Genomic DNA, 24,703 nt, shown 5'->3' with positions numbered 1-24,703 from the left:
AAAACAAATTGAAAAACCACCATAAAACAAAAAAATACAACAGAAAACCTAAAAAGCTTGCTTACCATACCATCAAAATTCAGAAAGAGCAATGATTTAGATAACACTGTTTTCTTCCTTATCTGCACATATTTGAAAATTATGCATCTCCAAGCTCTGCTGCTGGAGCTACTAACATGTCCAGCAAATTCCTGAGACCATCTTTTAAGTCTATGATTTGACACTTCATAATCTCCAATATCACTTTCAATAGAGAATCTGAGGATCAGAGGTGGCTGCTCTGTCATACCCTTGATCTGGAAGACGCAAGTGCTACTGTCAGCCTATGAATGAAGCACTAAAGTAGAACAAAGCCAACACTTTTCTTCTGGAGATTACAGTATGACAAATCATAAAATGCTGCATGATATTTAATTAATTTAACAGTTCCTTGAAATATAGTACTAAGCGTCACATAAAATGTGAATATAAAGCATTAGAGAAAGAATTAAAGAAATTAAGTTAGAAATGTGAGAATAATTGCTTTCATCGTGCTTATTCTGCTGTAAGCAAGAAGAAAACCAAATACAAAATACAGATAGTTGGGAAAGAACATACCTATTAACTCCTTATTTCTGACATCTAAGGCCATGTTTCGTAAAGCTGTAGCAACTGCACATACCACCCGGTCATTGTCTATTCGAAGCAGTTCTACCAGGATTGGCAGTCCTTTTTCTTTGCGGACAGCAGCACGGATATACACTGACCACTGTAAAGACACATGGAGAGCGTGGTGAAGAAAGTGAAAAATCCATTAAAGACAGTAAGGCATCTGAGGTTACAGAGCAAGGAGTAACAGAAGCATGTTAACTGAAAGGAGAGGAAATAATTGAATTTATGATGCTAAGCAACCACTTGATTTGAAAACCAGCACTAATTTTTATGGTGGCAGGGAAATTAATTGATGAATTGACTTGAATCCTAGCACACCTGGTTACATTTTACAGCCTAAGTCTTCAGACTTAAGCTTTGCATCAACATTTGCTATGCAACATTTCATGACATTTGTTCTCCGCTAAAACCACAAAATTATAATATATATACTACAAAATACATTCAAAAGTCTGAGAATTTTTGTTATTATTGTAAAATCAAATATTATAGAAACATGATAATGCTTCTAAAATCTCTCTTACAATTGCTAACTTGTTCAGAAAGAAAAATGAGACTGTTATACATCTGATTTTGGCACCTGTAGTGGCCCCAAACAGGAGTCAGTAATTCACATACGAGCTGACTCAAGCAGGAGAGGGTCTGTGCAGCACACATACTGCTTCTCTACTAGTTGTAGCAGAGGAGCCTGTAGGTATCTCCCACTTGGTACCTGGATGACAACACTGGCACGTCCAAGTCTTTATCCTGAGGTGAAGCAGCATATTCTTCCATGAATACCCTTTTTTGTTTAACAGCAGAAATGATGAACAGAGTTCTTATTTCTAAGAGCTCTAAATACTATCATGTCAGTGAAACTCTTCATGGACAGTATCTACACAGTGTATGCCCTGACCAGGAGCTTTATTCATGGCGGTACAATTTGTATTTCCAAGCATTTGAAGCTTTGAAAGGTTAATTATACTGTCCTTTTCTTCATTCTACTGTTGCTCTAGAAGTTGGAAAAATGCAAACAAGAATAAAAAGTTGTGGTTTTAAAAACAATGGCTTTTGCCAAATTTGAGATGTTTGGACACCTGCAGGACACACAGGTCAATTTAGCACAATCTACTCTGAAGTGAGCCACCTGCTAGGCATACACTCCTTCCAATACCTTGAACATTTCTCTTGAATTTTCAAAAGACCAAATTCTTGCTCCTTGTACTTATACTTAGAAGGAGTTAACCGAAACTGAGATTCTGGCTCCTTCCAGCGCTATGATATGGATGCTTATTGTGCCCTCATACTTGAGAGGCAAAGGCAAAGTTCTGGAACCCTTCAGACTTTGAAATATTTCAAATATTTTAGAAACTAAGATGATAAGCCTAAACATTTTCAGATCATGGTTCTCTTGTTTTTTGAGAAAACTTTAACAAACAGTTATATCACATTTCAAAGAACAGTCACATCACAATAGTGATCTTCCAGAAACAATAAGAGCAAAAACAATTTCCATGACATAAAGCATTAGAAAAAGGAAAGCACACTTATTGCCATCATGCATATGACCTCTACTTAGCATAGCTGAGGTGCTCACTTTAGAAAGCAAGCATTTGTTTATACCATTACAGACAGGTGCCCTGGGCAGCAAGAGGTCAGAACACATTTTACAGTAACACCAGTAGAAATAAACAGGCAATGGCTGCTATCTTGTAACGTGTGGAGCACAAGTTCATTTTAGGTTATATGACTCAGAGGAAACGGGGAAAAAGAGAAATCAGCACTCGGAGAGTATTATTTTATCACCTCTCCTCTGTAGTAAAGATACACAGCAAAAACTAGCTGGCTGGACTTTGCTGTAGACCAAAGTGATAATGGTTGCAATTAGCTTTTTAGTCAGGTCCATGGGACACAGAAGTCAGCATCACTGAGCACAATAACGTAATATATCTGAAATGTAAATGTGCCACCATTTACTGCAGTGAAGTGAAGAATAGCTCTGAGGTGAAAGATAAACAGTAGCAGGATTCTTGGCTGATTGTACCCTCTGCTTCTCTGGTGCCTTCTGTATAACAAGCATATCCGATCATGGGATATAAAACAAGCAATTCATAAACATCAGTGATTTTAACTGAAAGTATCTGCTGAAAAAAAAAAACCCACTTTCCTATAATTTGATGGTAATGGGATATTAAATATAAAAGACACTTTGAAAACCCCAAAGTAATCTTTTGAGCTTCTTTTTTAATAACCACATATACACCTCCCAGTTAAGTGCGCTGTCACCTGCAGCTGGGTGCACCCAAAGCACTCAGAAAATATAGGAATGGGAGTTTCTATGTCTCTCCCATGAAGACCACCACTGTATCTACTGTGATTGCACGGTGACTTCCACCATGAGAGCTCAAGTTCACAGTGAGACTGTTTTGATAATGCAGTGAGCCTGTTCGGTTGAAGAACTCAAGCTACCAGAGAGATTCTGCTGCCCATAGTAAAAGTACATCCCAGATGTAGAGCTTTTAATATGGATTACACAGGGAATCAGTAGGAGTGGTTTGTGGGTGGTTTTTCTTTTTTATCTACTCCATACCAGAGAGTATCTAAAATGATTTTATTGATTATTCACTGTATTACAAAGCTCTTCATAATAAAACCTCCAAGAACAGTTTTCCTTTGAATTTTTCATTTAATTGTCAAGGGAAAACACAAGCACTTGTTTTTCAAAACCCAGTATTACAACAGACTTCTTGGTTGTAGTTTTTTTCTTTTTTGTCATATATTGCAAAAGGCTAAAAGCAGCAAGCTGAGTTACAAAATACATTAACAAATGTGTTTTTTAACCCAGGAGAGAAAAAAGACTATGTAGGAGAAACAGTGAAATAACTCAAGCATGAAAAAAAGAAAATGCACACCCCCCCCTTTCTGAATAAATGACACGTAAGTCTTCAGTATTTGCAATGTACCAATTAATTTGATAATAGTCAACAATAAGCTTTAAAGTTCTCACATGAGAAAAACCCAGATATGATGTTTTACAGATGGACATATGCACACATAAATAAAACAATGGGTGAGAGAGGGAAAAGTATGCGTGAAACCTCTCATCTCCCCTGCACATTCCTTTTTCCCCGCAGCTCTCTTCTGAAACTGGAAAAGAGCGGCGAGAATGCCATCTGCTTTGGAGAAGTTCAGAGGCTCCTCTTTGTGAATTGCTATCATTTCAACTGTGTTTCAAGTCAGGCACCTTAGGCAGAAAGTCAGAAATGCCTATTAATTGTTTCAACAATCTCTGGAGAACTCTCCATTCTGCAAGTGCTAAGAACTGTCTGTGGCTCTTTCCTAAAACTGCCAATTAGGACAAGTCTCTGCAAGCAATTATGCTGCGCTCTGTTTCAGGAAGACTCAAATTGAGATGCCTCAAAATTGCTATTTTATTCTCTCAGAGAATGGAAAAATTGATTCACTCTTGCATATACTCATCATTCTTTTGTTTGCCTAAAGCCATCATGAAACATTCCTGCATTTGCACTTTGCAGGTCAATTGCTAATATGAGCTCAGTGAAGTAGAAAAGAGAAAGATGAAAAATCATAAAAAAAAAAGAGACAAAGGGTTTGTTGCCTATTGGTGAATGAGGCACTCTGCCAATATACTTAATCATCCTGTTATTCCACAAATCAGTGGCAGTGTCAATGGTCAAGTAATGGTTCAATCTGTACAGAGAAATGACTCCTATGGGAAGAGAGCACATTTCAGATTGAATAAGGAAACAAATAAGCAAAAATCATTATTGCATCAGATTGCAGCTAAATTACCAGAGGCAAACATGGGAGCCACAATCTGTGCTAGAACAGTATTCGCAGGTAATAGAATCCAGAGGGCATAACTACTACACAGCACCTTGAAGACATCTAGTGCATCTCTATGTCCACTTTCATTAGTAGTTTTTTTTATTTATTTTTGTCATGGTAATTAAGAAAAATACAGTAATCTGGTAAATTATTTCTTATGTTTATCACAGTTATTATAGAAGACCATTTCTAGAGCCGCATGTCCATAGAGATTAACTACATTAGCCTGAAACTCAACTAGAAGTGAAGAAATGCTCACCACAGAATGAAAAATTAACAAAAACAAAACACTATCCCAAAAATACTAGCAATTGAATAGTCTTGATATTTTACATGCATTCACTTTCCTGCCACAAAAATCAGTGTTAGTTGAGTATCTCCAGAATAGCTCAATCATATACTTCAGTTTCAACTAGAATTTGCATTGTACTGATGCAGTTCAGCACTATGATGCTATGACTCTGCAGAGATACCAGATGTTAAGGGGAGGTAGAAACTACAACAGGAAAGTCAACTCAGGGTGGCAAGTATGACAGGGCAGGTTAAACTACCTACAGAACCAAGCAGATTAGAGAGATGACAAGTTTGCTAGGTGGTATTAACCCATTAATTTCCCTTTGCACTGTGATCTTAGTCAAGCTCTAAGAAAAAGGAAAAATAAGGTAGATAAAGACTTGAACATAAAATAAATATTAAAATGCTGTGAACAGAAGAACTTAAGTGTTTGAGGAAAATTCAGAAGGACCTGCCCCTTGCACCCTGTCATCTGAATCTGCAGTACGAGTATGTAACTTGTACTCAAATGATCTGAGAGCCATTATAATGACTTTTCTAAGCACTGGAAAAACTGTCCAAGCCTATCATTATAAATGAAAGGCTTTGAGACAAAAGTGGTGCATCTCATGTAGTACAGTAATTCACTGTACTCATATTACCATACTGTGTTCCTATTCACCTGACTGACCCCCATGCTGATCAGCTCATGATGTCTGTAATACAGCTGTTTCCAGAGCAGGTTTCCTCAGTATCATCTAGACCTTTGAATACTGTCCTCCTCCCTACAGAGCTAATACGTTTCTCTGTGCTAACTGCCGCAGCCTCATACATGTGTGGGGTTCCATCTACGTTAAGAATGACTGCTAGATTAGTGCACTGATTCTTCCAAAAGTGTGCCTCTGGGGATTTGCTGATGAATTACAACAAGTGGTGTTCTCCACTCTACCATAAAAGAATTCATAATAGAAATATTTTGAAGAAACTAAGGTCTTTTCACTAGAATCCAGAAAACATCCTCCTCAGCCTGGTGAAGCTCTAAAGGAATAACATGATTCTAATTATTTGCATCAGAAAAGCCTGGCAGGGAACTCACAATATGGCCCAGCCTGATAAGAGAAGATTGATAACCTAGATGTCTGCTACTTTAGATAATAATTATTCACTATCTCCAAGAATTTGGAAGGCAAGGCACTCCAAACGTCTTTCTTTTTACTCTTTGAAGTAGCAGCAGTGACTTTCAGACTGCATCAGTCCCTTTTAATGTTTGCAGTTCCTTTATCTAATAACTTATTAGAGCTTTTGCTCCCATGAGACTTCAGATTTCTTCAGGACGGAATTAAGAAAATAAATGTAGTTGCTTGCCTAAGGAATGAAGGCTGGCATCTCACCTAGCTATCTCAAGGGATTAGACTACTGACCCAGAAACACCAATTCACATGGATACTGTACCTGCTGGTGATCAAAGGCAGGTGCATGCCATTGTCTGCCCAAAAAACATCACTATTCCCTGCGGTGTATGGTGAAACAGGGCAGGGAAAGGAAAAGAGGCAGAAAGAACCAACTGAGGAACACTTTGGCCTTAAGCTCTTTCAAGACTTACACAGAGCATCACTTGTTCCTGGTTTTACAAGAGAGTAATGAGACTAGCAAGAGACTAACAGGTATTCAGGTGAATGGAGTCTGCCATCCCGCCACTAAAGCTGGCGCAGCAAGTTTGTAAAGTCTGCAAAGCAACTGAGAACGAAGGCTGGGCACATGGCAGGGATTGACCATGGCTCAGAGTAGGTGTGCTACCTATTCTTACATAGGACCTTATGTTGCCAACAGATAAACTATAGATCTTGTTTCCTAGCTTTTAAAGGTAGGCATTACTTACATAAATTACGGTGGCATTTTAAAAACAAAACAGTCATATGAATGACTGAAGGAGTTTTTTTAGAGTTTGGCAAAACCAAGCACATTATGCTCCTTGTAACAATGTTTTTAACTCCATGTAACAGAGAAGATAATATTGTAGGAGACAAGTTCAAAGCAAAAGAAATGTGTCTGGCAGATAAATTGACAACAGCCTAAATTTAGCTGTCACATACACACAGATAAACATAGAAATACACAGATATCTCAATATCTCCCTTCTTTCAGTGAGGGGAACTTTGTTCAGCAAGGGCATAATGTCAAGAAGCCAAGGTTAAGTATTAAACTATTTTAACTTCTTAAATGTTCAGTGGATTTAATGTATTGATAGCCTATTGACCAAGGTGAAAACTAAAGAGAACTTACCACTTCTATTCCCACCATGCCAGGAAAAGAACTGATGCCACATAATATATATAAAAAATAACTACAGAGGTTTCTCTTACAAGACAGGTCTTGTAACATTGTACCTCATAAGGTATCATTATTTTAATATGAGGTCGAAAAGAATTCTTAGTGAGTAGACAAGTGCCTTCTGAACAGAGCAGACATTCAGCAAACCACCCATTTCTATTTGTGCATTCTCCACAAACTTGAGAAGCTAGCAGAGCTCCCAATGAAAGTGGAGGTAAATAAAGTCTTTACTGCATCCAAACCTCATTTGCATGCCTCAAACCTGATTTGCTCAAGGACAAATATAACAAAGTTTGATGAGAAACACACTTGCTTTGGTTTTTATGTCCTTGCCATAAGCAGCCTTAAGTATAACCTATTAAGTATAACTGAAAATGTATGAAGTATAATTAGTCTATTTTTGGAAGAAAAATGTTAAGAATAAAAATTAAAGAAAGCAAAACTAAAATCAATGGCTTTTTTTTCTTGTTGCTTCTTCTGCCTGCAGAAAGTTTAGGGTATGGGGAAAATAACATGGACGTGAAGCAATGGGAAAGAATGCTCTGGAAAGCAACAAGTCCCCTCAACAGAAATCCACCATTATTAATATCCAATTATTCATGTAGTTTTCCATGAAAGAAACAGGTTTGTGTCCTTCAGATTCCAGCACCGATGTCCTTCCTACATACCAGAGTCCCAGTGCAGTAGTGAGATAAAGGAACTTCCATACTCACAGCCTCTGTTGTAAAATGAATCTTTTCTGTATACTGCCAATCTATTTTTCAGAACCAGAATATACGTCAAATCAAGGCAGATATTTCCTATCTCAAATTAAGGTTTTGCATTGAAAATACCCTTCCTCATACCTAAGGTCAAAAACATATTTTATTGGCAAACTTACATTTGGACTGGTTAATTTATTAGTTGCTAATTATGCTCATTTTCTTTATTCATTACAGAGTGTTTGGGTTCTAAGTATATATTGCATTAATCATTAAAAAAATCAAGTTTTTCCTACAAAATGGTAATATGCACAGGCCTTCAGGCAATAAGACTTTGGTCCAAAGTGTTTTATATTTACACAGGAAAAATATTGCACAAGTACATTCATTTTCCACACTTTTTTTTGCCAGTGTTTGGCTTTAGGAGGAATTCCTACAAGTGAAACAGTGTTTAAGATGTCCTGTAGAGTAAGATTGATTATGTACCTTCCTCAACTTTATGCCTATGTATCAGTGAAAAACTATCTTCCCTGAAATAAAAGACACTTTCAGCCCTCCTCTGCTATTAATCCTTAAACCTATGCTGCTTTCCTCTTGCATTTGAAATTTGAAAGAAGTAGTCTAAGGGAATTAGACACACATCATCTGTTAATTCCAGTGACAGACATTTATCTAAATTCCTTAGGCAATTTTATTTTATTTTTTAAATTACTCTAGGCTTCTTTTTTATCTTCCCACTTTCCCCTCATAATTGCATTGGTTAAGCACTGCCTGTTTTAAAGTGTTACCTCTTTCTTACTGAAGATTTTGTCAGTTTTATACCAGGGGAACCAGAAGAGCAGAAAAGCCAGAAGAGTCATACAAGTATATGAAACATATATATATATACATACACATACACACACACACACACTATTATTATTATTTTTACAGATGAGACTATCTTTGGAAGTATTTAAGCATGCCTGGTGTACCAGTTACTTCATATATTCTAGTATTCTTCTAGTGTTATAATAATGCTGCTTAGAAAAAGAAACTACACCACTGGAATTGCTGTTATTATTAATTGAAACATTACCTATTTTAACAAGGCTTGCTCTACTCCTCTTTTTGCTTTATCATAAAGTACTTCTTTAAAGATTAAAACAAATAACTTCCTATCCATTATACAATTACAATTTCTTGTAAGAACTCAAAAAATGAAAATCTCCCTTAGGAATAACCTCTTATTTTAAGAGCCTGCTATCTTTTATTTCAGTCATTTTCTATCCAGAAGACTGTAGCAGTGGAAAAGAGAGGTCAAAAGGTGGAAACATCAATGCTTATGTAATCCCCAAAGAGGATTACTCCCCTCACAAAAATGGCTGGTATGACACATGAAATTAAGGATATTCATTTTGTGTCTGCACATCATTTGTAATGGAATTGGCAAATCTTTAGAGAAATAGAGCAACAAGAGAATAACAGAGCTTTTTCCCATAGTATCAGCATAGATGGTATTAAAGTTCAAATCAGTTTTTCTAACACATCACTTGCCAAAGAGCTCTGTGGAGCTCTTTTTTTGTCTCTGGTCCACTGTATATATCTGCCAATTAAAGGATGACAGATACAGACTTATTAGAAATAGAGTGCACTGCTTCAATTTTTGCACTCCTTTTAGTCCTGGCAAATACACATACATTCCTCCCCCATTTGGACCAGGGATACACCCATCCCCAGATGAATAAGACATTTATTGTGTTTCTGTGCCAGGATTATGAAATCATTTGGTGTGTCTATGATATGAGAATAATATCGGTTTTCAGGCAAAGTTTTCACAGCACTTTGTAGGACAAAAATCACTGCACAGAGACTTTGTTGTCTGCTCCATAATGTCACTGAAAGCAATAGTCAAACTTATAAAAAAAAGTTTGGTGGAACACCACCAAAAATCACATTTCTTAGAATCTGCTGAAAGTGCTAACTCAACAGTCAATAAAATTCTATGGAAAAAAAAAGTCACTCATTGGCTTCAGGGCTAGTATTTCAAAATTAATTCTTTCTGAAACTGGTACTTAAATACATGAATGATGAAAATGAAACAGGATTCCTTCTGAGACCTAGCTTTGATAACTGCAGACCCCCATACATGTGAGTTTTCATAGTAAATGTGAAAAATTCCCACAGAAAGTAAAGTCAATACATTACTTTTATTCAACAGGATTAGATAGCACTTTCACCCAATCAGAACAGTTCACTGCCAGAAAAGGGATGAAGAAATTGCCATAAAAGTAAATCAGGCTCACCAACTCTCACATTTTAGTGATTTATTCTAAACCCAGGAATATTCTTAAAATCTAATAAATGAATAATTTTTTTCTCAATATACTGTAAATAATTGGAAAGGGAAAGCTTGATCTTTTGACTGTTCCAAGCTGGGATTAGCTGGAATATGCCATATTGACTGAGCAGTTCCTTGCTCATTGTACACATTTAATCATTATTGATATATTTTAATCATTTTGATTTTTTTTTTTTTAAATAGACAGCAAGATTACTTGTGTTGGTGTTACTTGGTTTATATTTTACTGTGCTCTTGTCTAGTTCCTCCTAAGAGACAAAATGTAAACCAGTTTCTGCAGTGACAATGCAAAATGGTTTCATTTTACTGTCACGGGTGATATTTTGACTCATATCCATAGCTACATGTCCACAGATTCATAAAGATGCTGCTTCCTGTCATTTGGATATCGGTTTTCTACATTCATTTTTCACACTTGACCAACGTGATTTTCACTGCTGTATGACAACTTTTCCCATGATTATCAATTCAGAGGACTTAAAACAGAATCAGAAACCTTACTACAGATAGTTCTGTGAAAATAGAGAGGTGTTCCACTAGAAGGAGGATTTAGACACACTTGTAACAACAATTTGATGTCATCTATGGGGAGTTCTCAATGAAACAAGACAGACATACCAAGTCAGTATTCTTACCTTCCAACTCCCAGCAGCCAAATTCTGCAGTGCCCCTGCTGCCCCCTCCAGCGTGTCTGGATTTGAGCACTCAGAAAGAAGTGTGAGGTAGGGTTTGACTATTGAAGGGTGCCACAGCATCTGGATTCCTTTGGGTGGTTCTGCACAGTCTGGGAGAGGACCTACTCCATCCCACTGTTGGAAAACACAAGACAGACTGTCAGCAAGGATCAGTGAAATACTGAGAGTTGTCTCAGCTGAAGCTATCACACCTATGTGTGCGTGTAGGAAAGCAGTCACTCTTCACTATAGCATATCACCTGATCTTCTTTATGGAGAAACCAAATTTCATCAAATTTCCTACACAACATCTAGGTGAACGAAAACCTTCACTGCATGTACTCCTTTGGTTAGGAACAGAAACCCATTCAATAAAAATATACGTTCAGAGTTAAAACTAGAACTTGCACAGGAATAGATCTGATCAGTTCTCTGCAATTTTTCTTTTTATGAGAAGGAAAAGTCAACAAGAAACACCACTATGTAAACCTAAATCATTCAATGACATCAGCATTCAATCCCTTAACAAGTCCTAGAGCACAACTGCAGTGCACATCATCCCAGCCATACAACTTCTGACCTCTCACTGCAGGCATCCTCTAGGCAGCCAGCCCACTGCCGACAACCTTCACATTCAGATTCTGATCTGTTCGGTAGAATCACTTCTCACATACCTCACTCTTCCCACCAAACACATTGTCTTGCCATGGAAATAACTAGAGTGATCCAAAATAGGCAGTAACAAGGCCTGGACAACAGGGTGAATATTACATAAAAAGCCACACCTATTGATAACACAAACTTTATTCCACGAGAACAGTGATTTATCTTTCTCCTGAAATGCACAGAACTTCCATATAGGCATGAAACATCTTAAAAGATGGAAATTCAAAGACCACTCTTACTTTTGAAAAACAAAATTAATTTCTGTAATGCATTTTTAATGATATTTTAAATATGTGATTTTTATCTGCACATGCAGTAAATGTGTATTGTGCTTTGCCCTACTTTGTACAGATCAAGGGATTTAAAAAACTCACAGCCTTAATACCCTTGCTAAAACCAGTCCTTGAATCTTCAGCACAATCTTTTTTCAAAACCTCTGGTATCTACAGATTTCATGATATGGCACATAACAGACTTTTAAATACCTTGAGTTAGAATTTACTGTGATTACGCAGATATGTATTGTAACATTAAATATCTACTAGACATGCAAAGATAGCACACAGCAAATTAATTCCTTGTTTAGACCTGTAACTACTAATTTTCCTGGATGATTTAATCAGTTATGACTCAAAGCAACAGCAATACTTACATCAGGAAAGAAACATTCTCTCTCATTTTCAGGACATAACTATAATTTTATTTAAGATAACTTTAGAAATCTACTTACAACCTAAAGGACAGTGAAGCTTTATCCAATACCCACTACAACATCTTAATCAACTGTACCAAAGTTTTGATAGATTATTACCACTGAGAATCAGAAGTACTTTTTTTTTTTAAATTGAAGGAGAACAAACACCAAAAAGGAAAGGTAGCGGGATCATCTCATTGTGGCCTTCCAGTACTTGAAGGGAGCATATAAACAAGAGGGGAAAAAACTGTTTACAGGAGTTGATAGCAATAGGACAAGGGGTAATGGTTATGAATTAAGACAGGGGAGGTTTAGGTTAAATATTAGGGTGGTGACACACTGGAACAGGTTGCCCAAGGAGGTCGTGGATGCCCCAGCCCTGGAGGCATTCAGGGCCAGACTGGATGTGGCTCTGGGCAGCCTGGTCTGGTGGTTGGTGATGCTGCACATAGCAGGGGGGTTGAAACTAGATGATCTTTAAGGTCTTTTTCAGTCCAGGCTGTACTATGGGCTGCATTAGGCAGAGCTTTGCCAGCAGCTCAGGAGAGGTGATTATGTCCCTACTCACTGATGAGACCACGTATGAAATGCTGGATCCAGGCCTGGACTTATCACTACTGGGACATGCACATACTGGAATAAGTCCAGAAAAGAATGATAAAGATGATAAAGGGGCTGAAGCACCTCTCCTAAGAGGAGCGGATGAGAGAGATGGGACTGTTCAGAGCAGAGATGTCACGGGGTGGACCTCATCCATGTGTGTAAATACCTAATGGAAGGATATAAAACAGACACAACCAGAATCATCTTGATATTAATGAGTAACAGGACAAAAGGCCATGAGCAAATCCTGAAATACACAAAATTCCACTTAAACTTGAGATAAATCTGTTTTTTCTTTTTTAACCACGAGGATGGTCAAACACAGGAACAAGTTACCCAGAAAGGTTCCATAGTCTTCATCCTTATAAGTATTCACATTCAACTGGAAGAAGTTGCTTAGATATAAAATTTCCTGCAGTGGACAGACGTTACCACAGTTTAAAAGAACTGGTAGAGCAACATCACAGAAACAAGATGAAAATTGCCTTTTAAAGAAAAAAAATCCCTTTAAAAGATGCTGTTACAGGGCTTTGATTATTTTTTTTCTTAAATATATTTCTGCCTTTAGACCACTACATTGATTTCACTGCATGTGACTCAGTTCTCTTTTTTTCTCTCCATATAAATCACCACCCTTGCCAGAAGTGTCCTTTCACCTGCCCATGAAAAATACATTACAATCTGGTTCTTATTTTAACTCTTGGAATTTATTCAATTGCACTGTCATAATTTTTTGGAAAACAAGTAGAAAATCTGCCTTACAGGTCAAATCCAACTTCACACCACATTTGGGCCTTTTACCTCAGTAAGTCCCTTTATGATCAACTTGTGATGTCCAAGGACACAAGTCCAGATCTTTATTCCTCTAATTCTGATTTGCATGTGTCATGGAAGCATTACACAATTGAACAATGTTTGCAGAGTGTATTCGTTACACTATTTCAGGAACAATATACTTATATATCAAATGCATCAGATCTATCCAATATATTTTTTGTGCACAAGAGAATATAACTTTTTTAAAAACCTCAAATACTAACAGTCACATAATCCCACGGACTGCTGAAAATATAGAGAAAATCAGCTGATATAAAACGAGCTGTACTGGTACATGTAGATCACCAGCAATCATAATTGCACAGAAATTAATATTTAATGTGGCTTTGCCATTCTGCCCAGTAATGACAAAACACTTCTAAAAATGTGTGACAAATTATCGCCTTTGCCTGTCATTCTTGCTGCTGTCTTTTAGCACATACTATCTTAATTTATCACTGACTAAGGGAGTTGTCTCCTGTCTGTGGAAAACCTTTTTCTCAACATCACAATGCTTCAGAGTCACGGTGAGGGTTGAAAGGTTTGGTACCACATGTGCAGCAAGGAAGCAGTAAACACAGTGATGCTGCATAAGCCTCTTGTACTACTCTTCAGAATAGAAGCTTGTGACCAGAGCAGCTGCATGGCATGCTGAAATGCAAGCCATGCATGGCAAATGTGCTGGGCCTGTGGCAGCTTTAAGGTTACGCAAAAAGGTGCTCCTGTAGCCAGTTCCTGGTCCTTCCTGGGACGCAGAGGGTACAAACAACTATGACTTCTCATGCACTTCCTATCTCCTCGCCTTAGCTCCTTCCTCCTGCACAGGTGATCTCAGCTGAATTCTCAATGAAGGGCTTTTTTTTTTTGCTTTTGTCTTCTTCCTTGCAGAAGAGACTAGTGCTTGCAGCCTTACAGCCCAACTGCTGCATGTTATGCAGAGCTAATACAGGTCAGAAACAAAGCCACTGCAAAGACTTTCCCGATCCTCACCCATTTATTCTGTATTCCATAAATAAAAACATCAAATGCCTGAACCAAAACAAGGTGATTTCCTCCAAATGGTATTACAATACATTTTCTCAAACGATGGCTAAGACATGGCAGCTGCTTTGTAGCTCACTTTGCTCAGTATTAATGAGCTGAGGCACAACTCTGCCCAGTGAATTACTTGAACAGTTACTGTGTTGTTGCAGACCATCAGGAATGATCAATAAGGTCTATTTGAGATAGGCTGTGGATGTGGTATGAACCTCTGAAAAAAGAGAACAACTGTACACAATTACTCTCCCAAGCTTATTCTAAGGAGGAAGCAAGTCATAAACAAGTATTCCTTGCACGCTTCCCTGCTTCAGCTGAAATTGCCCACATATATTATGACTGAAGCTGACAAACTGTTATGTGGGTGAGATACAAATCTCTCATTTCCTGAAAATGTTGCAAAGAAAGGATGAAAGTAAAAAAAAATAAAAAATAAAAAACTGAATACGAAGATCTTTAAGAACAACATACTTAGGAAAGTAAGAGTACTCTAAAAAAGTTTTCAAAGTTTTCATATTGCTAAGGAACTTGGAGAGAAGAAAAAAAAAATCACTTACTGAGGTGTTCCTCAACACCCTGCAACAGATGATCACCTTCTTTCTCATTTTAATAAAAGAAAATCCACATTACAGTGAAATTGTACTGAATACCAGGAAAGGGTTCAACTCAGTTGATGCAGTTACAATCCTTGGCATCTAACTACTTCTTCTCTTCACTGGTCTCCATAGATACTAGTGGACTTTGCACTATATTTCACAAATTGACAAATCCAAAAATCACTTTTAATGTCCCTGTAGTTTTGAGTTTGAAAACAATTTGGTCATACATGATATTGAGTGATCCCTGTGGTTTTACGTGCACGCAAAGAATTTAGAAACTGAAGTTCTGTAAGGGACTGTTCAAAATAGTAGATTTCTTGCTAAACAGCACCTGGCATAACTACTTCATGAAAGACAAGGAAGTAACAAGTGAAAATACATTTCTCAAGCACAATATACCAGCAATACAGGTTTTCATCCCCAAAATTGGCTTAAGTTATTAGTGAAAACCCTGAACTCCTGCCTATTTTCTGTTTCTGTGCTTTATAATCTGGTATTCACCAGTACAGTATTGAAACATGCTTGGCAGAACAGTGGCCTTGTCATATGAAAAGGCATTATTTCTGATTTATTCTTTATTCTTTTTGAAATATTATCATCTTAAACCTGAAATTTCACCTGGCTTCTTCAATCAGCAAAGATACCTTACAATAGAAAGTTAAATGGCAACTTTACTGCTATAGAAGGATTTACAGCCCATTTACCTAGCATACTAAAGATGTGTGCCAGTCAATTCATAATGCTATATAACTTGAAGTGTTGCTGTTATATCTTCAGGCTCCTGACAGAAGGTGAAAAAGAAGGGCAGGCTCATTTCACAAGTGCCACTTCCAATCAAAAGTCAGCTCTGGGGCTAGATTCTGGGCTGACAAGAGTGCTCACAGATGAGGAATTTGAGAAGAGCGTGAAGCCAAGAGGTAAACCTGTTTCTTCTTTGTGAGGAGAGGAAAAGAAATGAAACAGTGACACATGTGCACATAATGGGCTGCATAACAAGAACTAAAATAAGGATTAATGACAACTCCCTGGCTTTTTTACTGAAATTGGATAACATACCCAATTTTCTTAACTGCTTTCTGTCATAATTCTTGTTTCTCACACAGCTTAAAGAACAAGCCTCTTGGCAACAGTGAGAATACTAAAAGCAGTAACAAAGCTTCCAGAGGTAGAGAAATTCTGTTTAGAAAGTGGCTGGACGTGAGACAGAGACATTGATATGCTCAGGTCTGGGAGGCAGCCCTCTGCAGCTGGGGAGCTTTGTGGGGTGAGAAATCAGTTAACAGCTGACCACAAGGAGAACTGAACATACAATTGTGGCAAGCAAACTGCAGCTCTCAATAGTTCAGTCAGAAATACAGACAAGTGCTTCTCACAACTCCTGAAGCCTGCACTGAAGTTTTGCTTCTATTTTCTATTTGATACTACGTTGTGCATGGCTTTTAGTGCAAGTATTTAGAAGGTCTGAGTTTTTTCTGGAGTTAAACTTCCATAACAAAGTGACATAAGTTAGAGAAATAACAGTAATTGTCTCCTATACTATGAAACAAAGAAATTAACTTTTCTTTCTTTACAAGTAGAGAAGTTGAGAAGCAACCTCATCATTAAAAGGTTTCCCCTTGTTTTATGGTTTAAGAAACAAAGCTCCCTACCTGTGCATAGGATTCCTTTATCTTAAAATAGAAAACTAGAACTTCAACCACATGCTACATATAAAATTGGAAGTTTGTTATTATTGCCCAATTTCAGTAATTCCACTACTAGATCTTCTTAGATAATTTGTGTACTTCAACTTAAAAAATTAATGATTATCCTACGTAAGCCTACACTGGCCACTTCAGAGGGAATTTGTGAAAATATACCCTTGAGAAAGTAACTAAAAACCAAAGATATGTACTGTTATAGGAAAATCCCACAATTACATTCATGACAATCTGAACATTTTTCCCCACGTTGTCAAGTGGGCTTAATCTTCCTAAAAGAGACAGTTTCATTACACAAACTCCATGGTGCTGCCAGAAAAGAAAGATACCTATACCAACATCAGCACATGTTCTCTGGAGACATAAAACGTAGCAGGCTGCAGAACTGGACACGATTTCCCTGTACTGCAGCATCACGATGCTTAGGGCCATCCCTGGAGGTGTTTAAAGCCAAGCTAGATGTGGCCTTGGGCAATCTAATCAAGTACTTGATCTAGTGGCTGGTAATCCTGACTGTGGCAGGGGGGTTGGAACTTGATGATCCTCAGGGTCCCTTCCAACTCAAGCCATTCTGTGATTTTATGATGCAATGTGCCTATGTTCTGCACTTCTTCTAACATGACTGGCTTAAGTCTGAAGAATACAAAAGGAAGCACAAATACAAAAAAACCCACTGAGCTCTTTTTTTGTATCTGTAAATAACCAATACTATGGAGCTTTAAAAGAAAAGATACTCTATGTACGTGATGAACATCTCAGGCAACAAAAAATGCACTCCTAGCCTATACAACTTACTAAAATTCATCTGACGCTCTATCTAGAAGCATCTGGGTAAGTAATTATTTTTCTGTCTTTTTCCCAGATTTCTTCCCAAGGATTTCAACCTCAGTGTCATGCTTTAAGTGTTTCAGGTATTTTTAATTATCATATCCTATGAAGACTCCACATGTATGTATTGTTTATTTACAGGAAAAACAGTGTCCATTATCAGCATGCTCTTCAGAACTATATTATGACATATTTAAGAGGATAAAGGCTTCTCTACTGAGGCACTTAAAGAAATGAGCACTCTAAATACAGCATCCCAAGAAGAGCAGGGTATCTGTGCTGATGGATAGAATGAGCAGAAGGTAACAGCTTAGGCATTGCAATTGAAAAGAGATTATAAAAAGCATTACCTGGAAAAAATTAAGTCTTGCAAAAAAACCTGTGAGATTATTGCAAAAGAATATGTACATGTGTAAAGCACAGTGCATCAGTCAGCACGCTGGGTGACAACGTATCATCAAAGAACACTTTAAAAACATTCTCCTGGAAGCTGCAGAAAGAGCAAGTAAGTTCGATTTGGATGGGGTGAATTCTGCCTATGCTGAGGAACACAAAACAATCCAGTTGTACAAGGTTCTTGCAAGGCAAAAATAACCTCTACAATACATAGGAATATCTCTTTCTCCTTACACACACAAACCCAGGAAATGCAGTCATCCAGGCTGTGACACAGCATAGAAGAAAACAACCTAGATTTCTGTTTAGTCTTAATTTTCAGTAGTAAGGAATGTATCTGGGTCCTGAAAAACTGTTCAGATGAAAAGGAGATGAAAGAAAAAAAAATAATAGAAATATTATTCTAATGTTTCTAAAGTAAAGTAGTCCTGAGCAACACAAAGTTAATTTTGGAAAGTGTGAATTAATTTTCTTACTGCAGGAAAGCCTAGTGAATGTAAACCTGAAAAGACGTGCACAACTTTATTATTTCTATTATTTTAATATACTAAACCATTCAATTTGACAAACACGAGCAGATCTGGAGATGCTTCTTCCATGCTGCATACTGATAATGAATGATCAAAGAAACAGGCAAAGTATATCTACTGGAAGGCAGAAGCCTGTATATTGTAAAGGAAATTAACCAAAAGGCCTAGAGGAGAAGGAAGATAAGGAATTCTAAGTTCTAAGGAATCTTTAAAAAAGAATGATGTCTAATAGGAATGATGAAACAAAAGTAGCCCAAGATCCAGAAGTTATAAAAAGAACAGAGAAGATGTAAAAGATGAGAAAGAGGTAGAGAGAAAATTTTCCTAGAGCATCGAGAAGGAAAGGGCAGTTACAGAAGAATCCATTAATATCCAGACATGATATTTTTGTTTAGGCTCTTTTGACAACCACAAGCACAGTGTGAGAACTGTTAATGTAGGAAAAGGGACAATGACTGTTTCATGGGAAAAGGGGAAGTGGCCATAAACTGGAGCATAGGAAGTTTTGCACCAATATGCAAAAGAACTTCTTCATGGTGAGGGTGATGGAGCACTGGAACAGGCTGCTCAGGGAGGTCATGGAGTCTCCTTCTATGGAAATACGCAAGATCCACCTGGATGCCTACTTGTGCAGCCTGCTGTAGGAGGTCTGCTTTGGCAGGCGAAAGTGGACTCAACCTCTGGAGGTCCCTTCCAACTCCTACAATTCTGTAATAGCTTGCTTTACCACTTTCTAACCCCACTGTAGCCTAACACTGGAATCCCAACAAAAAGTCATAATAAATACAAGCTATCTGATGACTACAGTGTTCAACAACAAGAGCAGGTGAAGTTAAAAGTCTTACCAGTCACACGAGCTTACTAGTCACAAGAAATTGAACCTTAGCTTATGTTACTTTAACTTTTCCATATTAATAGATGCTGCCTTTATGAACAGAATATTTTCACTAATAGTTTATATCATTTACACAAATACCTTGTCTGCCTAATTGCTTACTCAAATGAATATAGCCTTTAAGTAGTCTCAAAGAGGAATACATAGTAATGGAAAGAACTACATCTGTTAAAAGACGTATCCGTAGCTGGAAGAAGTTCTTAAGCCAGTAAGTATTCTCAATGCTACTTTGGGTGTTTACTAGTACAACATGGTCTGTAATATTGTTACCAGCATTCCTAAGCTTTTCAGTCAGAAAGAGAAAGTAATGAAATAAACCCAATTTTAACATAAATGCACTGTAACGTGATGGAAAGCACAGCAATAACAGCAGAGTAGCAAGGTCCCAGGCTACAGCAAGCAAGGACTTGCTCAAATGCAACAGCCACAAACACAGAAATAAAGGAAAGAAGCTGCTTACCTTCAGACGGAGTCAGGTAGGCAGGGATCTCCAGCAAGAAATGCTTACCTACACTGCCAACCCTTAAATGAGGTCTGGGAAGGGGTGGATCCTAGGTCCACCCCTTCTGGTACTCAGGTGCATTGCATGCAGCTGAGTTCCCCTGGGTTGGCCCTGCCTTCCCACCAGGTGCTCAGTCACTGGGTCAAGCTGTGACTTAGCATTTCTGCTACATGAATCTAAAACAAAAGCCCCTCAGGTAACTTAAGAAATTATCAGGACTGTAATTTCCTATCTTTGGAAACAACATTAATTACACAAAAACATGTGTGTTTTCTTCACATTCACTCACATAGCTTAATTTAGTTCTATACAGTTTTCCTTAAAATGCAGAAGCAGAGTATGAAACTAATTCTGAAACAAATACACGTATATAAATTGGTCAAGCACTGGAACAAGATACCCAGGGAAGTGGTGAAGTCCCCACCCTTAGAGATGTTCATGAGATGTGTGGATATGGCACTAGGGGACATGGTTTGGTGATGAGTCTCAGAAAGCAACAGTTATATACATCATGTTCCATGTGCTTAATGTGCATTAATTATGTCTCACGATACAATAATTAATGTTCATGATGGGCACTCCAATTACTTGGAATACAACTGCAAGTGTCTTTTATTACCTGATCTTGTGATTTCTTTTTCTTCTTCTTCTTCCCCCAGCATCCTGAACTCTCTGCATCTTTTCCATTGGCATCACCACAGAGTAATCCATCAAGTTCATCTGTCCCCATCTGCTGTCCCTGAGATGTTTCTGCAGCTAGCCTGTATGAGAGGTTCCTCAAAATGCACACACAGTTTTCAACGGTCTGAAAAGTGTAAAAAACAACAACAACAACAAAAAAACCCAAACAAACAACAAACAAAAGAAAAACAGAAGTTAAAATACTTCTCTTGCTCATTCTGTATACAAAGCAGATGCAGTATAATTGATCTTTCCAATACATTTTCCCAGTACAATACTTATCTGCTCGTTTCTGAGTACTCCCTTGGTAACCACTGCTTAAGAGATTTAGAAAATCTGGCAAGGTCTCACATACTCTTTTATGGGAAAAAAAAACCACAACAACAAAACAACAAAACAAAAACAAACAAAAAAACCAATCTGGGCAGTATTTTTCCATGAGATTTTTTATTGTCATTCTGAACTTGAAAATTATATGAAAGTGGCAATGGTTTTGTATGTTTGTTGTTTTTAAACTAGAAATAACACTTATTTCTGCCATCATATCTATGGTAATTGTCAGAAAAAAACAGCTTCCAAGTTCAGTTTCAGAAGTATTTGTAGCATGAACAGATTATGTTTCTGGAGGCTAAAAAGCAAGACTATGAATTTCAGTGGTCTTGATATTTTTACTGCTTTTAGCTAGGCTGCAAATAATTGGTGGACAGCTTTTCCCTCCTATGTATCTGTCCTCTAAATAGATTGGGCCTTCTGTAAAAGACGTTGCAGGGAATTCTGAAGCAGACTTAGACCTAGTGGAAGAAAAAGATGGCAGTGGTAATTCAGCATAATTTCTGCAAGTCTAAAAGAAGTTCAGTTTTAGACTTGTTTGAATCCTATTCATTTAGTTGGTTTGATTTAGCTTTGCTATCTACTACGAGAAGAATCTGCACTTAATTTTATGAAGGCATGATTAATAAAAAGTCATTATCTGTCTTTATCTATTTCAACTGCTCCTAATGCTCTATGGAGACAGAAGCAATAGTCACTACATTCCAGCTCTGTTGCTCCACTAACTCAGAACAGAGTGAGTATGAGGTTTCAGCTCTATCCTACTCTGCCATATTCAGGCAGGCAAGCAGATGGAGCTGCACTTACTTCCATGAATTGAATGAGCTTATGCCCTGTAATATTTGGCACAGTTTTTGAGACAGCAAAGTTCTAGAGAAGGTATTAAACATCTAGACAGGATTTTTTTTTTTTTTAAGGACTGAAACTTCAAATTAAACTTGCACTGATTTGAAATCTCCAGCCAAATATACAAACACATACAGAAAAATATATAGAAAAATGCAAAAACTTCTAATGCATCTTTCCTACCTGAAAGCTATGACCTTGTAGTGACCACAATACTTTTTAAGTTTAATACCTTTAACTTATCTTTAATATTTACACATTTGAATTGTATTGGCTCGTGCTAATAACTACTTTTGTGCAACTGCAACTAGCTTAAGTTGCAGCTTTGTGTTGATTAATGTTTGACATTTTATTGCCCCTTTGTATGGATATCAATTTCCACACTTTAAATTCTCATTCTGTAAAAAAAACCCACAGTTTTAAGTGAGTCTACTACAAGGACAATGTTACCTTGCAGCAGAAAGTGATAATGCCTCAAATGCAACTGACACCTTTGCCATTTGGATGAACTCATACAAGACAAGAAGTAGGTTTTATTCTTTCTGATTTGTAGCTCTGAACTTTCAAGGGACCTCACTTTCCTCTTTCCTACAGATATTTCTAACATTTTATCATGAATGGCCACTAGATTAAAAAGTGATTTAGAGGCAGTTATTCAAATATTGGGTTTAATTAAAATCACTTTCAGCTTTGGGAAAAGTATGCAAGACCTATGGCTACAATATGGTGTTTTGCATTTAGCTGCACAAGTGCTTTATGCCATCATAGTTAAAATCCTGCTTGACAGGAGGTTAAAACTACTCAGGCAGGGAGAATAATTCTTCTCTCATGTCCTCATTTTTTCCCTCATATCGCAGCCTACAGATTTTACAAAGTCGTAACAGCTACAAATGAGAGCATAAATGGAATATTTTATATTAGTGATAAGAGGCAAAACAGAGAGCTTACTGTGCTCCTTATTTAATCCTTTTAATAGTATAACAATCTTGAAATCAGCCCAGTCATCTACAAAGAAAGAGCAGCAGCGAAGCTGTGAGAAAGGCAGCAATCTACTTCCTCCACCTCAATCTACCTCCTGGTCTGCTCCACTGAAGCTCCCTGTCTTCTCCTTTCTTGCAGCCAAACTGAATCAGGCAGGTTTGATACAATTCCTGATTCAGCTTTCCCAAAGCTAATGAAGCTAAAAACACCCCTGTGTTTCCGAGCTGCACTGTGGGAAGTGAGATGAAGGGGTGGGAGGCAGCTTGTGGCTGCTGGATTTGTTGTGGACCCTGATGCAAGCATGGTGAGTGCCTTGTGGGTTGGCCTCTTTTGGTTATTACTTCACTAAATGTTTATTAGTGGAAACGTGATCCTAGGCCTCTGAATTGTGGTAGGCTTTAGTTATTTTGCCACTGAACCTGCACTGCATGGTATAAACCTTTCATTATTCCTCCTTCCCTACCATGAAAGTATCAGCATTTTTCAGCTGTTTGGTTTAGTTCATGACCAGAAAATTCTGGAGATTTTCAATCTGCAAGCCATCAGAGGTCCAGACAACACCATGGAAGATCGTTCAGAAATCCATAGCCAGCTTTAAGATGGCGTTACGCTGAAGGCTTCCCTTATGGAATTTTTAAAGGTTGGCAAATTGACCAAGATTGTTGGAAGTGCTTTAGCAGAATACACTGAACACAGAAGGTAATTGATGCTAGCCTTTTTTTCTTCTTCTGTGGAATACTTAGATGTATTTGATTACTACAACTCTTCAGCTTGTAAGTCCTTGAATTCCTTTTAATTAAACAGTGCCGTCCACCTTTGAAGAGTCCTGTCTGTATCCTAGTACTTTCAGCGAAGTGATGCTGACATAAAAATACATCTTAATAGTTACTAAAAGCATTCATTGATCCTCCTCAAAGAAGATGTCACACTGCTAGCACTGTGAAACTGCTTATTAATTGCCCACTTGTTTTTTGTTTGTTTGTCTTGTAAGCCTACCACACTGTTCTGCCTCATACTGGGTACCAAAAATCAATTTTAAGGTAAACCTGGCAGAGTGGTGTAAGGAAGTTTACATGGAATACGACATATTTGCTCTTCTTAAAGTAGTTATTATATTTTCTCTGATAATAATCAAAGTGAGAGGAATGTATGCTTACCTGTACACATTACACAGCTAGACACAAACCCAATATTTAGCACACATAAACGTACAGTTCAAGAGAAGGAAAAGAAAATGATGCTTTAAACTACTATTTGATAAGGCATCACTTGGAACACATTTTTTTAAAAGCTACTGCTTTATAGTTCTGAGGTACGCTGAATATCTAGATTTCTTGCTCCCGAAAAGACAAAGATGACAAACCTTACTATCAATTTCACTGCTCCCCAGAGCAGACTGGATCACGTACAGCAATGCATCCGTCAGGCCATCACACTCCCTCATCCTTCTGCGGGCCTCCTCTCCAGCAGAGCTGACATTCCTGTAAGGCAACAGCAAAGGTTACCACCTGCACAGCTTCCGTGCCCACTGCCCCTCCTAAAACATTCTCACAATTAACATCAAGCTACAACATTTGCTTTTTCTCCTTTCATCACTTCAGAGCTGTGAATAATGAAGACAGCTGTGAATGAGCTCTGGAAATGTAACACAGAGGGGAGCAAATGGAAAGCATCAGGTCCTCCACAAGAAAGGGTTGAGATGCCAAGCAGCATGCGCCTACCTGAGCTAAGACTCACAACCCACTATAATTTGGAGAAGACCTGATAATTTCTGTTGTTTTTCTTTTTTTTCTTTTTTT

At 37.7% G+C, this 24,703-nt stretch overlaps 1 protein-coding gene across 1 annotated transcript in view; it reads right to left on the bottom strand.

Moving 5' to 3' along the window:
• Window positions 1–24,703, bottom strand: part of CTNND2 (catenin delta 2) — a 607,095-nt gene that overhangs the window by 71,595 nt on the left and 510,797 nt on the right. Inside the window, exons 14-17 of the mRNA XM_019614298.2 lie at window positions 24,268–24,385; window positions 20,686–20,871; window positions 10,761–10,934; window positions 598–748 (exon numbers count right to left, since the gene is read on the bottom strand). Coding sequence (XP_019469843.1) covers window positions 598–748; window positions 10,761–10,934; window positions 20,686–20,871; window positions 24,268–24,385 — 629 coding nt within the window. The remainder of the gene's footprint in view (window positions 1–597; window positions 749–10,760; window positions 10,935–20,685; window positions 20,872–24,267; window positions 24,386–24,703) is intronic.

The sequence above is a fragment of the Meleagris gallopavo genome, chromosome 3 (assembly GCF_000146605.3).
Source record: "Meleagris gallopavo isolate NT-WF06-2002-E0010 breed Aviagen turkey brand Nicholas breeding stock chromosome 3, Turkey_5.1, whole genome shotgun sequence".
Taxonomy (NCBI): Eukaryota; Metazoa; Chordata; class Aves; order Galliformes; family Phasianidae; genus Meleagris; species Meleagris gallopavo.
The sequence above is the reverse complement of the archived record's forward strand: the minus strand, read 5'-3'. Positions and strand labels throughout refer to the sequence as shown.